The 13,509-nt window shown below is 43.7% G+C and overlaps 1 protein-coding gene across 1 annotated transcript in view; it reads left to right on the forward strand.

The window, feature by feature from the left end:
• Window positions 1-441: 441 nt before the first annotated feature.
• Window positions 442-13,509, forward strand: part of FLT3 (fms related receptor tyrosine kinase 3) — a 210,091-nt gene continuing 197,023 nt past the window's right edge. The window contains exon 1 of the mRNA XM_088460269.1: window positions 442-511. Coding sequence (XP_088316395.1) covers window positions 460-511 — 52 coding nt within the window. The 5' untranslated portion in view covers window positions 442-459. The remainder of the gene's footprint in view (window positions 512-13,509) is intronic.

Raw genomic sequence — 13,509 nt, forward strand, 5'->3', positions numbered from 1 at the left:
TACAGAAACCACTCAATAAGCAGCCTCAGTATGACCTATTTCTGCTGCTAATCAAAATCAGAAGTTTCTGAAAATACTCATTAAAAATAATAGTGGCAGACGAAACCACACTTTATGTACAAAATGTATTCGCCTATCTTTGTCATCCAACATAGTCATCAAACCTCTGTTATGCAGCACCTGTTATAAAAGGTACAAGAAACAAACCATAACTAAGTAATGTATGAAGGGGACACATTGGTTTGTCATAGCTCTGAGTAATAAGAGACTAATGGTCTTATCTCTCACTGGTGCATGCATACACTTCAGAAATGGAGAAGTACTGTAGTTTGTGGTTTCCAGAGGGGCAGGATTAGATGTGCAGCTGCGACAACTAAACATAAAGACCATCAGTACGAATTATGATCAGGCTCCAGTTCGGCTCTTGTGGGAGTACCAATCTATGAAAGAGCCGGCACCATGCCAGAATTCAGGGCTTCCTGTACATCCAGGCCTGGCCCCTGGCTCCAAGGTAACACAAGCTCTTCTGATATTGCTTAAATAATGATGTATCAGTAAAGCTACTATTAAAGTATCTGGGTTTTTTAATACTGCGATGCTATAAGGCAGTGCTGTCCAAACTTTTCTGACACACATAAGCGATTATATTAATATGTGTCAGTAAGTTGCACCCCATGAAGTCTTTTTTTTAGCTATGTGGGGGCCACAAGAAAACTTTTTGGGGTCCTCATCTGGCCATGAGACTGAACTTTGGACAGCCCTGCTTCATAATTCATTGAATGTATAGTTATTTGTAGTGCTCTGATGATGAGGTGTACGAATGATACTCTCAGTCTATGGAGTGAGAGGTATCTCCTTCACCTCCTCACCCAGCTGTGTGCACCATGTATTGGTAAATACTCTTATAGGTGACCAACGCAGGTACTCTCATGACGTTTCTCTCTTCTGGGGATCTTTATATCTTATACTTTTAGGGGTATATTTACAAAACTGCGGGATTTTAGAAGTGGAGATGTTGCCCTTAGCAAGCAATCAGATTCTACTTAACATTTATCTAGTACCTTCTAGAAGATAATAGTTAGAATCTGATTGGTTGCTATGGGCAACATCTCCGCTTTTAAAAACCCACATTTTGGTAAATACTGTATAAGCCTTAGAGTATTTGTAAAGCAAGTTAATGGAATACATTAAACATGATAGCAGGTTTAAATGGAAGACTTGTATGCAAAATATGGCCAAATCTGTATAAAAATGTTAGAAAGTGTGAATATGTTCTACAGACGGAGCGGTGACATGTGTAAAAGTGTATGTATATGTTTATTTGTATGCATATATGGGTCATGTTTATTTGTATGCATGTATGGGTATACAGCTCTTTACAACATTTGCCAGAGATGAGTACAGGAAACAATACACAATACTGAGAGATAGACACCACTGCAGTGCCAAGCATTGAACAAACACAAGGAAGAGGTCCCATTGGCTACTACCCAATTGTGCTTAAAACTTGTGAAGGGAGATTGGGAGGTGGATTTTGGAGATTTGGAAGATCCAGAGATAGGGGAGCAGCAAAGGCAGGGGGTTTGAGTTACTATTACTGTGTATAAATTCTTTCAGCACAGGGTGAGAGCCTTGCAAAGCAGGCGGTTAAAACTAAGACATGTATGAGGGTGTAAGTAGTCCTGGCAGCTAGAACTTTTATGAAAAGTATGTTTAGTCGTAACTTTATTGTTTGGGCACAGGTCATATATTGTTATATGCAGACAAGAAACATGCTTGTTTTTGCTGTATTTGACCTGTGTATAATAACTAATCTTTTGTTTCTTAATTTTGAAGTCGAGTCCCTTTAAAATCTGGAAAATATATCCTAGGCAGACACATTCTCACCTTACTTCTGCAGTTCTTGTAAAGTGACACTACAGTGATAGTGTTTGTTTCATTCATTCATGGGCAGCACAGACGGGGTAATGGTTAGCACTGAGGTCAAGGGTTCGATTCCCACTACGGTCTAACTGTGTGGAGTTTGTATATTCTCCCTGTGCTTGCGTGGGTTTCCTCCGGGTATTCCGGTTTCCTCCCTCACTCCAAAAATATACTTGTAAGTTAATTGGTTCCCCACAATATTGACCATTGTGTGTATGTTTGTGGGCATGTGGTAGGGAATATAGATTGTAAGCTCCACTGGGACAGGGACAAATGTGAATGGTAAGATATTCTCTGTAAAGTACTGCGGAATATGTGTTTGCTATATAAATAACGGGTAATAAATAATAATTCAAGCCTATAATGTGTGGAACATCATTAAGACATACGCACATTTCAAACTATTTTTAAAATTTGGCATAAGCAATAATTTTTCGCCTTACAAAAAAGAAATGATGTTAGCTAACAACTTCCCTTACTAATAATTGTTTTGGTGCTCCGGTTCCTTCTATTCACTGTATTGAAGTTGAGTGCAATCTGTCCATGGAGTTATTAAGGTGATTTACAGAGGTCCTGGCTATATGTAAGTGCCCAGACAGTGCTAAGTAAAATCAATAGTGGGGATCCCTTTGGATGGGCTCCCCTACCAAACCATAAGAGCCAGCTCTGTAGGAGCTTGAGCACCCCTAATATTTGTACTGCCACTATCCTTATCTATACTTGCCTACTTTTGAAAATGCATTTCAGGGAGATTGTGAAAGTAACACCTATGTGCGCGGCGGTAAAGTGGACGTGTACAGCTACATCTGAGAGGCGCGTCATAATATGTTATTAAGATCTACTTGTTGATGAAAACACACTGATACTTTTCAGAAAATGCATATACAGTAGCCATAAGGATCATTGTACCTAATAACTAATGCAGGGAAATTATACTAATGATCCCAGTTGAATGTATATATCTCTGTTTTTATTTAAATATAACAGCTACATAATGACAGTATGGTGTAATCAGGGAGATTGCTAGACTCTTCAGGGAGTCAGGGAGATTGCTGCTATTTCAGGAGTCTCCCTGGCAATCATGGAGAGTTGGCAGGTATTTCCTTATTCTGCACATTACATTTTTCAGCCATATGGGTATTTGAGCAGCCCCAGTCATTTAAATAAGTTGTCTTCCATGTCCCAAAGTACTATTACTGGTAATGGAAATTACTTGGTATATTTCATTAGGGAAAACTCCATTTAGGTTGTGGTATTATCTTTACAAGATTTTAAAAAAGTTAATTTTTTTTTGGGGGGGGGGTTTATATATTGCTTATAAATCAAATGAAGAATGTTCTCTTTTTTTCGTAAGTTCCAGAAATCAATAAAAAATGCAAAATATGACTTGTCTGACCTGTGTTCTGACATCCACCTTTCTGGTGGGTCCTTCACCATCTTAAGGGAATTATCCTTCTGATAAGTCCATGTACAACATGCTGCCTCTATTAAAAATACCTGAGGGAGGAGAGTCCTGAGATACTGTCCTTGGCTGTTACCGTATAGACAGCGTGTTCTTGATTGTGGCAGCAAGGGTAGTCTCCCGTGGCTGCAGCAGACCTCGGGGCATCCTCTGTTCTCTGGGACATAAGTCATATTAATCATTTATGCTTTTCTTTTACTCAAAACTTTACTTTCACTTTTGTCTGGAATTAGTCTATACCAGGGGTTCCCAACCACGGTCCTCAAGGCACACTAACAGTCCAGGTTTTGAGGATAGCCATACTGGAGCACAGGTGACTTAATTAGTACCTCAGTTATTTTGATTTAACCATTTGTGTTCAAGCCTGGATATCACCAAAACCAGGACTGTTAGTGTGCCTTGAGGACCAAGGTTGGGAATCACTGGTCTAACTCTATACTCGTTCATGAATGCAGGGCGTCATGTTAATCTTACCTTTTCATCATTTCAGAAGCAGTGTAAGGTTTCATTAATCTATAAATGAGATTTGGTATGTGTTTCCTTGGAGCTGCATTGTGTGGTACAGTAGTCTCATTTGAAGTAGAACAGCATATTGCAGCAAAGATGGGGGTGTTATTGGCAGTTCATTAGAAGTTTTCCGGTCATAGCGAAAATGTACTGTAGATATGTATCCTGCTAGGACCCAGCAGGATGAGACTTTCCATGGGGCTATGCATGCTGGGAGGGAGTTCCTGTTTGTGCTCTGTACAGTTACTGATGTTATTCTAAGTAAATGTGTTATGCTGCACTCCTGAGTCTATGAGTCTTATCTGGTATACAACACATCTACATGGTGACAGAAGCAGGATACCATGGCTCAAGTACTCCGCCGCATCGACCCCCTCATGTTTGATGAACCTATCGCTGACAGATGGGTGCACTTCAGGAGAGAGTGGGCTGTGAACCGCATGGCTGGACTGTCCGAAAATCAAAGCAAGTACAAGCATACACATTGCTCAATCTGGCTGGTGCAGAGGAAGTCACTAAAGCAGACAAATTCACATATGCAGAAGGGGAAAACAAAGAAGACCCAGATGTATTACTTGCAAAGTTTGATGAGATTTGTATGCCTGTAAAAAATGTCATAATGGACAGACACACATTCAACTCCACAAACCAGAACACTGGGGAAAATATACAGTCATACGTGTCCACCCTGAAACTATTGGCAAACGAATGTAACTTTGGAGCAATAACTGACGAGCTGATCAGAGACCGTATCGTATGTGGTACCCATAGTGACGCAGTACGTGCACACCTACTACGAGAAAAGGATCTAAATTTAAACTCCACCAATCACATCTGTATGCTGCATGAAAAATCAGAACAGGGAACAAAAGAGTTACGGAGGGAGGCTTAAATATGCAGTGTACAGCACACACAAACGCAATAGAGGCCATGCTACAACTGTGGGGGACGCCATGCATTTGCGCGGGAGAGGTATCCTGCCTTTAACAAACGCTGCAACCACTGCAATAAGCTTAACCACTTGCAAAGTGTTGCAGATCCAGACAAACCGTGACACACAGTGCACCACAAGTAACGTGGTTACGGAGTCAACAGTGCATACCGATGAGACAGTATATTGTGAAAGTGTCGATCTAATTGCAAACCAAGGAAAGATTTTCACTAACTTATGTGATAAAAAGAGTGGCAATACATTGAAGATTAAAATTGACACTGGTGCTGTCCAAAACTCTGCTACACAAAACCAGCCTGCAAGCAACAGTAGATCACACAGACACTGTTAACTTAGTTGCATATGGGGGTCATATTATCAAGACTGTGGACACCACCACTATCAAATATACGTGTGCACCGTTGCTATTCCACATAGTAGATAGTGACATTAGGCCATTGCTTGGACTGTCTGACAGCGTGCGCCTTGGGTTGATACATTTGGGGCCTGAAGTACACATGATACAACAAGACACCCCAGAGTTCCATGACTTCAAGGATTTATTCACATGCGACACCATCAGCAAACTACCTGTCATATACAACATGCGTCATCCCTACAGTGTGTGCACCCCAGGGGGGTTCCGATCGCCATGAAGGATAAGGTCCCAGTGTCAGGACTGCAACTATTTCAGTACATAAAGATAGACTACTTTTTGCCAAAGTTCCATTGTGGTCGATGGAGGAGCTATCCTGCTTGCTGGCATGCTTCTCATTCAGGGGATACAGTGTTAAAGTGATCATCTGTTTCCCAGGTGTCGTCAGGTTGTGGGATTCCTAGATTGCTCATTATTTCAAACCTGATTCCATTTGGGTCACATGTTCTGAAACTTCCTATGGATCACAGACCTCTAGTATAAAGCCAGTTACTAACTGTGTCTCAGTGTCTGTGCAATGTTGCTTTCAGGTCTTTTCTTGGACTCCTGCCAGATCCCCGCTGTGCCTGTGGATTGCTGTGGACTTTGTTGCATTCCAGATGAACTTCTGATGTCAGTCATCCGCTGCACTACAGGGTCCAGCATTCCTATTGCCTAAGTATTGCTGATTGCTCCTTCACTGCAGTTTCACCATTTTGCTGCACTATTTACTTTGCCTGTTGTCTTTCCTATCCTGTGGATATTGAACTCATCCTTGTTACAGTTGTCAACTGCACTGTTACAGTGTCACCTCTGCATCACAGGGCTCAACCCTGCTCCAAACTCTAGACACTACAGGGCCCAAGCATGCTACAATCTTCTCCGCATCACGGGGCTCAATCCCGCTACAATCTACTCTGCATCCCGGGGCTCAACCCCGCTACAATCTTCTCTGCATCACGGGGCTCAACCCTGTTACAATCTTTTCCGCATCCCGGGGCTCAACCCTGCTACAATCTTTTCCGCATCACGGGGCTCAACCCCGCTACAATCCTCTCTGCATCACAGAGCTCAACCCCGCTCCAAACTCTAGCCACGCCGCAGGGCTCAACCCTGTCCTGGAATCTCATCGTTTTACATGGCTTAACCCTGCTCCGACATCACTACTCCACATGGCTCAAGTTTGCTTCATCTCTCTCTGCACCGCAGGGCTCGGTCCTCTCCCGGAACTATATTACTCTGCAGGGCCCGCTCTGCTCCGGATTTCCATTACTACAGGGTTTTACCCTGGCAAAGGTCCTTAGTGTCATCCTGAGGTGTTAGCCTCATTCTGGACTTGGGGTTCCCTACCACGTTAGTTCTTATATGCTAAAGACATCTTATATATATTTGGGGATTTTCTCCTATACATATTATTGCATATGTGAACCTCTGTGCTGTTTGAGACTTTATTTGAGACATTGCTGTTTATAATCCTTATGTGAATAAATTCTATTTTACTTTTATCCTGTGCTACTGAGTTTCATGGAAAGGTCATTCCTAAGACCACCCCAGTTTATTGTGCCTAGTAGGCCTGCCTCCCTCCAGGAGTCTCAAGTGTCAGCAGCTGTGACACCTAGCTGAGTTATAGAGCATGACTGCGCTTGGTGTTATTACCCCTATTGAAGAAGCGACCCAGTTTGTATCTGCAATGGTTGCTGCTATAAAAAAAAGATTGAACTGTCAGGATTTGCATAGACCCTGTACACCTCAATAAAGCGCTACTAAGACCCTGCCACCTGTTGAGAACAGTAGAACAAGTCATGCTGACATGCCAGAAACCAAGATCTTCAGTACATTAGATGCCAAATGTGGGTTTTGGCAAGTCCCATTAGACAAAGAATTGTCACTCCTCACTGCTTTTATGACACCAGCTGGGAGATATGCCTTTCTACGCATGCCATATGGATTGACTACTGGCAGTGAAGTGTTTCAACGGTGTATGGAACAACTGTTTGCTGGATACACCTGTGAGATTATAGTCGACGACATCCTCGTCTGGGGCCATACTATGCAAGAGCATGACGAGCATCTACGCCAGGTATTTTACAGAATAAGTACTATCAACTTAAAGCTCAACCCAGATAAGTGCAGATTCAGAGTGGCTGAAGTCCCATACGTGGGTCACCTCCTCACTAACCATGATGTTAAACCAGATCCTGACAAAATGGCAGCCATCCAGCACATGCCTTTGCCTGTGGACAAAGTTAGCCTCCAACGCTTCTTAGGGATGACTAACTACCTGTCAAAATTCATCCCCACTTACAGTGAGATCACTGCACCCCTGCGGAATCTTCTGCACCAAGATACGGAGTGGTGTTGGTTGGAGCAGCAACAGGCCGCGGTGTCAAAATTTAAATGTATACTCACCGGCCCTCCTATTCTGCAATACTTCAATGTACACTTACCGGTGGTGATCTCAGCTGACGCCTCAAAGCACGGGCTGGGTGCAATTTACCTCCAGAACAATGGACCAGTTACTTTTCATTCCAGGGCTCTGACAGACACAGAATCTCATTACGCGCAGATCGAAAAAGAGCTGTTGGCATTGGTGTTTGCTTGCCACTAATTCCATGATTTCATCTACGGGCAGCCGGTCACCGTCAAAAGTGACTACCAACCGCTCTTTACCATCCTGCGAAAGCCCCTGCACAATGTATCTGCCCGTATTAAAAGGATGATGCTCAAATTACAGAGGTACTACCTAGACGTTGGCTACAAGCGTGGCAAAGAAATGTTCATGACTGATGCCCTCTCAAGAGCGTTCCTACCCCATTCTGCTCCACTGCAGGTTGATGATGACTATGATGTAATGACAGTGCAATACCTGTCCTTTGCCCGAATGGAGGAGTTGCATACAGAATAATTAGCGGATGAGTTATGTCAACACCTCTCTCAGGTTATCCTGCGAGGCTGGCCACAGTCTTCCAGGGAGCTACCCCAAGTCTTACACCCATTCTTTGCCATGCAAGATGAGTTATCACTATCAGATGGGATTGTTTTGCAAGGTCAGAGATTTGTTATACCCTACACATTCCAAAAGTACTACACCAAGCAACTGCACCAAGGCCACCCTGGTCTGGAGGCCACGAAGCGCAGGGCCAGGGAACTGCTCTATTTTTCTACCATGGTTTATGATCTAGAGAAGGAGGTCTCTGTTTGCGGTCCTTGTGTGGCCCTTCATGTACACCAACCTTAAGAGCCACTGAATCCGCATGACATACCAGATCTTCCCTGGTCTGTCACTGCTGCTGATGGTTTTGTATGGAGGGGTAAGGAGTACTTGGTTCTTGTAGACTCTTACTCAGGATGGTTTGAAATTGATCACTTAACCACTATTACCAGCACCACCATAATTACTAAGCTCAAACAGCACTTTGCCACACATGGAATATCTCAGAAACTCATTACAAACAATGCCAGACAGTTCACGAGCAATGAGTTCAAGCTGTTTGTTTGTACTTGGGATTTCACACACATCACCAGCAGTCCACTATATCCCCAATCCAATGGACTCGCAGAAAGAGCTGTTCATTCCACCAAGCATCTGTCAGAGAAATGCGCACGAGACCTGACCGACGTTTGTCTGGTAACATACCGCGAGATGGATTACCATCCCCTGCCCAACGGTTTCTTAGTGTTTATTTTTTATTAAATTTGCAAAAATCTCAGAAAAACTTTACATGTTGTCATTATGGTGTATTGTGTGTAGAATTTTGAGGACAAAAATGAATGTATTCCATTTTGGAATAAGGCTGTAACATAACAAAATGTGGAAAAAAAAAATGAAGCGTTGTGAATAATTTCCGGATGCACTGTAAATGTAATGTAATAGACGAAAAAGACTTGCCTCTGAATAGCAGGAGAAAAGAAGTGCAACATTTTTATTTTGGGGTGCAAAGGTGGGGAAACCACTCAGAACCTTTGGAACAGCCCCTAATGGACAACTGCGTCAAAAAAATCCTGAAAAAAACTTAAGAACACTCAAAAAAAGTACTTTGAATTTGGGGGCGAAAAAGCACAAAGTGGGGTTACAACTTCTCAAACTAGCAAAATAAGATTCTGGGGGTGCTCTAAGAAGGCGTCAAGTGTTTTTGGGGTTGCAGGTGCTTTTATGAGGGAGAAATTTCATTTTTATTAAAACTGCACTTTAGAAACTATAAAAGATGCTTGCACCCATTTTCATGTACCCCAAATTCGACAGGAATACTTATTTGTCCCAAAAAAATGCTTTATGCCATTCTTCACCACTTGTGCAAAGACGCTAATTAGAGGCAATTGTGTGAACTTAAGTACCCCAGTTTTATTATGGATTATCGGGCACTACTACATTAATCCCCAATGTTTCTGCATCTTTTTGGGGGGTTCAGGCTGATTTCCCCGATTCTGACACCATTTTCCGCCTGTTCTGACTTTGGGTTTGGCCGTTTTGCGTCTTTTGGAATTGAATAGGGCGATTAGCGGGTATGCGCATGATAAGTTTCCGTGGCCAAAATATGCAATGTAGGTGAAAAGTCCGGCATGCAAAACTTTATCGCGGGTGCGAAAATAATTGAAGACCGCCCATAAACGGAATAGTGATCACAGGGCCTGATTCAGACCGGGTCGCAAGTGCTAAGCACTCGCAACCAGGTCAATGGTGGCCCAGAGCACATGCGCACCACGGAGCTGGCTCTGTCGTGTGCTTGCGCAAGACCCGGATAGCGACGGGCAATCCGTCGCACCGGGCCTCGCACCAAAGGGGGCGTGCTGTCGATGTTGAGTGACAGCATGCCCCTTTTGGTGGCCGGGCCCGGGGGGTGGCTGCCCAGACGGAGGCGTTCCCATGAGAATGCCTACCATCTGGGGACGGCCCCACTGACATCACAAGTGATGTCAGTGATGTCAGTGGGAGAGCTTTTGGATCTGTTTGAGCCGAAAGCTCTCTGGGGCTTGCGGCCACGAGACCCTACCACAAGGGTCTTGTCGCAAGCCCGATGATCATCCTGGCCGCTCGCATTAGCTGTGGGTGGCAATGCGAGCGGCCAGGAGGCCGTTCCATTAAAAATAAAAAAGACGCCCTAATTCAGAGCGAGCGCTCTGTCACAGTGTCCGGCTCTGAATCAGGGCCTCAATGCGCTAATATTTCACTTTAGTTTCAATAGAACAAACTGTAAGTAAGATACCCAAAAAAATTAAACCTTTTAGAACAGGAAAGTTTAGACAGCTCAGAAAAGGATTACACCTAATAGACCAGAAAAGTTTCCTCTAAAACTATGGAAATATAAGAATTGTAGCAAAATTAAAATAAAAATCAATTAGGTTCTCAAAGATTGAAGCTGAACATCAGATAGCAGGAGAGACAGTAAATTCAAAAAAATAAACAAAATAAAATACTGGGCCACTAAACAAAGTAGTGAAACAAATTCTAGAGAATAAGGAGAAAGCTGGTGTTTTAAATATGTTTCTTTTTTCGTTTGAGGAAGAAACACCAGGAAACAGGTTGTGCAGCAATTGTCTATTGTATGCGCATCCTTAAATGTAACTTGTCTAAAATAGTAGTTATGCAGTTATGCCCTAGACAAGAAATAAGTCAGATAAAGCATTTGGCCCAGGTGGCATCTGCCCTTCTGTGCTAATGGAGCTAAGGACCTGATTCAGACCCGTTCGCTAGGCTGCGTTCGCACGTAGCCTGTCGATGTTTGCATTCTGCGCATGCATACAAGACGCCGTGCGTGTACGCGAACCAGTCCATACACAGACGCTCTGCAAGCATGAGTGACAGGTCGTGCCTTTTGTGGGTGGTGACAGGGGGTGGTCGATGGTAACGGGGGTGTGGTGGTGCGAACGCAGGCGTGTCTGTGCATCTGAATGCCGTTTCAGGGGCGTGCATAATTAAGACGCATCGTCAGCGTAAACATCACATGGCTGAATTATACAAAGCAGCACTCGCAGTGCTTGTCAGGGCCGTAACTAGGGTAGTGCGACCTGTGCCATGGCACAGGGCATCGCAAAACAGGGGGCGCTGTTCGTGCCTGTCAATTTTCTGTTTATTATCATTCTCACTTGTAGCTTCCTTTTATTTTATCCCCAGCATCTCCTGGCCTCCCCTATCTCTTCCCTGGCCCTTCCCCATGAGGCCATTGCCCTTTTTCAGGTGCACTATATTATGTCCCTAGATAAAAATTGGGAGGGGGGGCGCCAATGCTATCTCTGGCACAGGGCACCAAAAAGTCTAGTTACGGCTCTGGTGCTTGTGGTGAACCACAAGTGCTGCGTATGGGTCAATGTTACCGATTGCTTAAGACACTTCCTGGAGATGATGTATGTTATTAAGGGAAAGTGGGCGTCTTGTGTCATGCTGGTGGGTGTCTAAAAACATACCGTGCTCGCACGGCAAGACATAGTGGGCGTGCTAATGTCTTGCTAGCGATCGCAGGATTTGCATACTTTGGCTGCTGACGGTTGCGTGCGAACGCATCCTAGCGAACGGGCCCTAAGTTTAGTAATTGATGGACCATATCTGATATTTATGGACAATCTATTACCATGTTAGTACAGTACCTCTAGATTGGTGGAAAGCAGATGTGGTACCAATGTTTAGAAAGGAATCAAAATTGGAAGGAAAAAATGACAGACATGATCCTGACATGGACAAATTAGAGATTATGGGGGGTATTCAATTTGTGAAGCGAAAAGTCAGTGCTGGACTTTTTGCTCCACATCGGAGGTTTGACGGGGATAAAGTATCGGGCGCGTGCCCACTTTATCCCCATCTTCAATTAGGAATCAGCGAAAACAGGACCCGGCGGAAAGATAAGTATCGAAAAAATTTGGGAATTTCGGGAAATGTTCCTGGGACCCCCCTAAAGATGTCCAGACATGGGGAATCACTACGGGTTCCCCCCTTTTTGCCTGCTAAAGGGAGTTGGGGTTTTTAAATAGCCGCGGCAGGAGCATAAATGCGGCATTGAAGAAGGGGTGAAGAATAGCGCTTAGCTTTTTTTGGCGGGGGGAAATAACTATGCCCATCAAATTTGGGTTACATGAAAATGGGTGCAAGCATATTTTTAAATCCCACCTGCCACTATCACCCGCATTGAAGAAAACACCTGCCGCATACTTTGGAACCCCTCTGGATTTAATTTAGCTATGTTAGAAATGTGTTCCCTATTTTTTTTTTTTTAACCCCAAAATGTAACATAGTGTTTTTTGGGGGGTGTCCCGATTTTTTTTTAAAACTTTTTTTTAACACATTAATTTTAGGGGACATTCCCAGGGGTGCAGGCTATTTTTTTTAAAGCCTGCACCCCTAAACCCCAATTCTGCATTTTTTTCGCCAACTATTCTGTGGTGAAAAGTTATCCCCGTTTTTTAACAAAGATTTCTCGCACCGGCAAAAAGTCTTTGTAATTGAATACGGGGATAATTAAAATAGTCGAAAAATGACATCATCGGCAATAAATTATCGCCGATAACGGGTTTTCGTCTGTAATGGAATACGGCCCTATAAATCTATATTAGGAAATAATTTGCTAACAGTATGATCATGGTTTCATGTTTATTGAAGTAAATTTTAAAGTTGATCTCTGTATTGTAATTGGTGTTGTATAGTGTAAAAGCGCTTGTTACTGTTCCACAATGCGGTGCCATGGGGTGGGGGAGAGGGTACTGATTACAATTGTCACCCTTTGCAAGACGCAGAGCTGCACATAGGCCCTGATTCAGAGCCGCTCGTAAGCGGCCACTCGTTTGCTCCGAGCGATGTTTGCCCAACTGCGCATGCGTACGGATCGTAATACGCATGCGCGAACCAGTCAGTGCGGCTGAAAATCGTTTGTTCGCTAAATAGCGAATGCCTGCTATTTTGAGTGACAGAATGAGGCGTATGTGGGTGGTAACAGGGGAAGGTGCTTGAAAACGGGGAGTGGAGACCCGAACGCAGGCGTGCTTAAAGGTCAAAACGGGCGTTTTATGGGTGTGCATAATTAATACAGCAGCGTCATTGACCACGTCACTGGGTTATTTTATAGCCAGAACTGCTCACAAGATTGTGGTAGCAAAAACCAACCCCAAGAATAGCGAGCAGTTCATACGCTGGTCGATGTACTCGATTAATCTAATAAATAGCGGACATGACGTAGGATGCGAGCGGCCAGGGGGCGTATTTTTTAAAAAAACGACCGCAAGTTTTGTTCGCTCGTTCAGACATAGAGGCGTGAACAGACCGCAAAGAGCGAACGGTTCATTTGA

The sequence above is a fragment of the Taudactylus pleione genome, unplaced genomic scaffold, assembly GCF_031769625.1.
Source record: "Taudactylus pleione unplaced genomic scaffold, aTauple2 ptg000043l, whole genome shotgun sequence".
Classification (NCBI taxonomy): domain Eukaryota; kingdom Metazoa; phylum Chordata; class Amphibia; order Anura; family Myobatrachidae; genus Taudactylus; species Taudactylus pleione.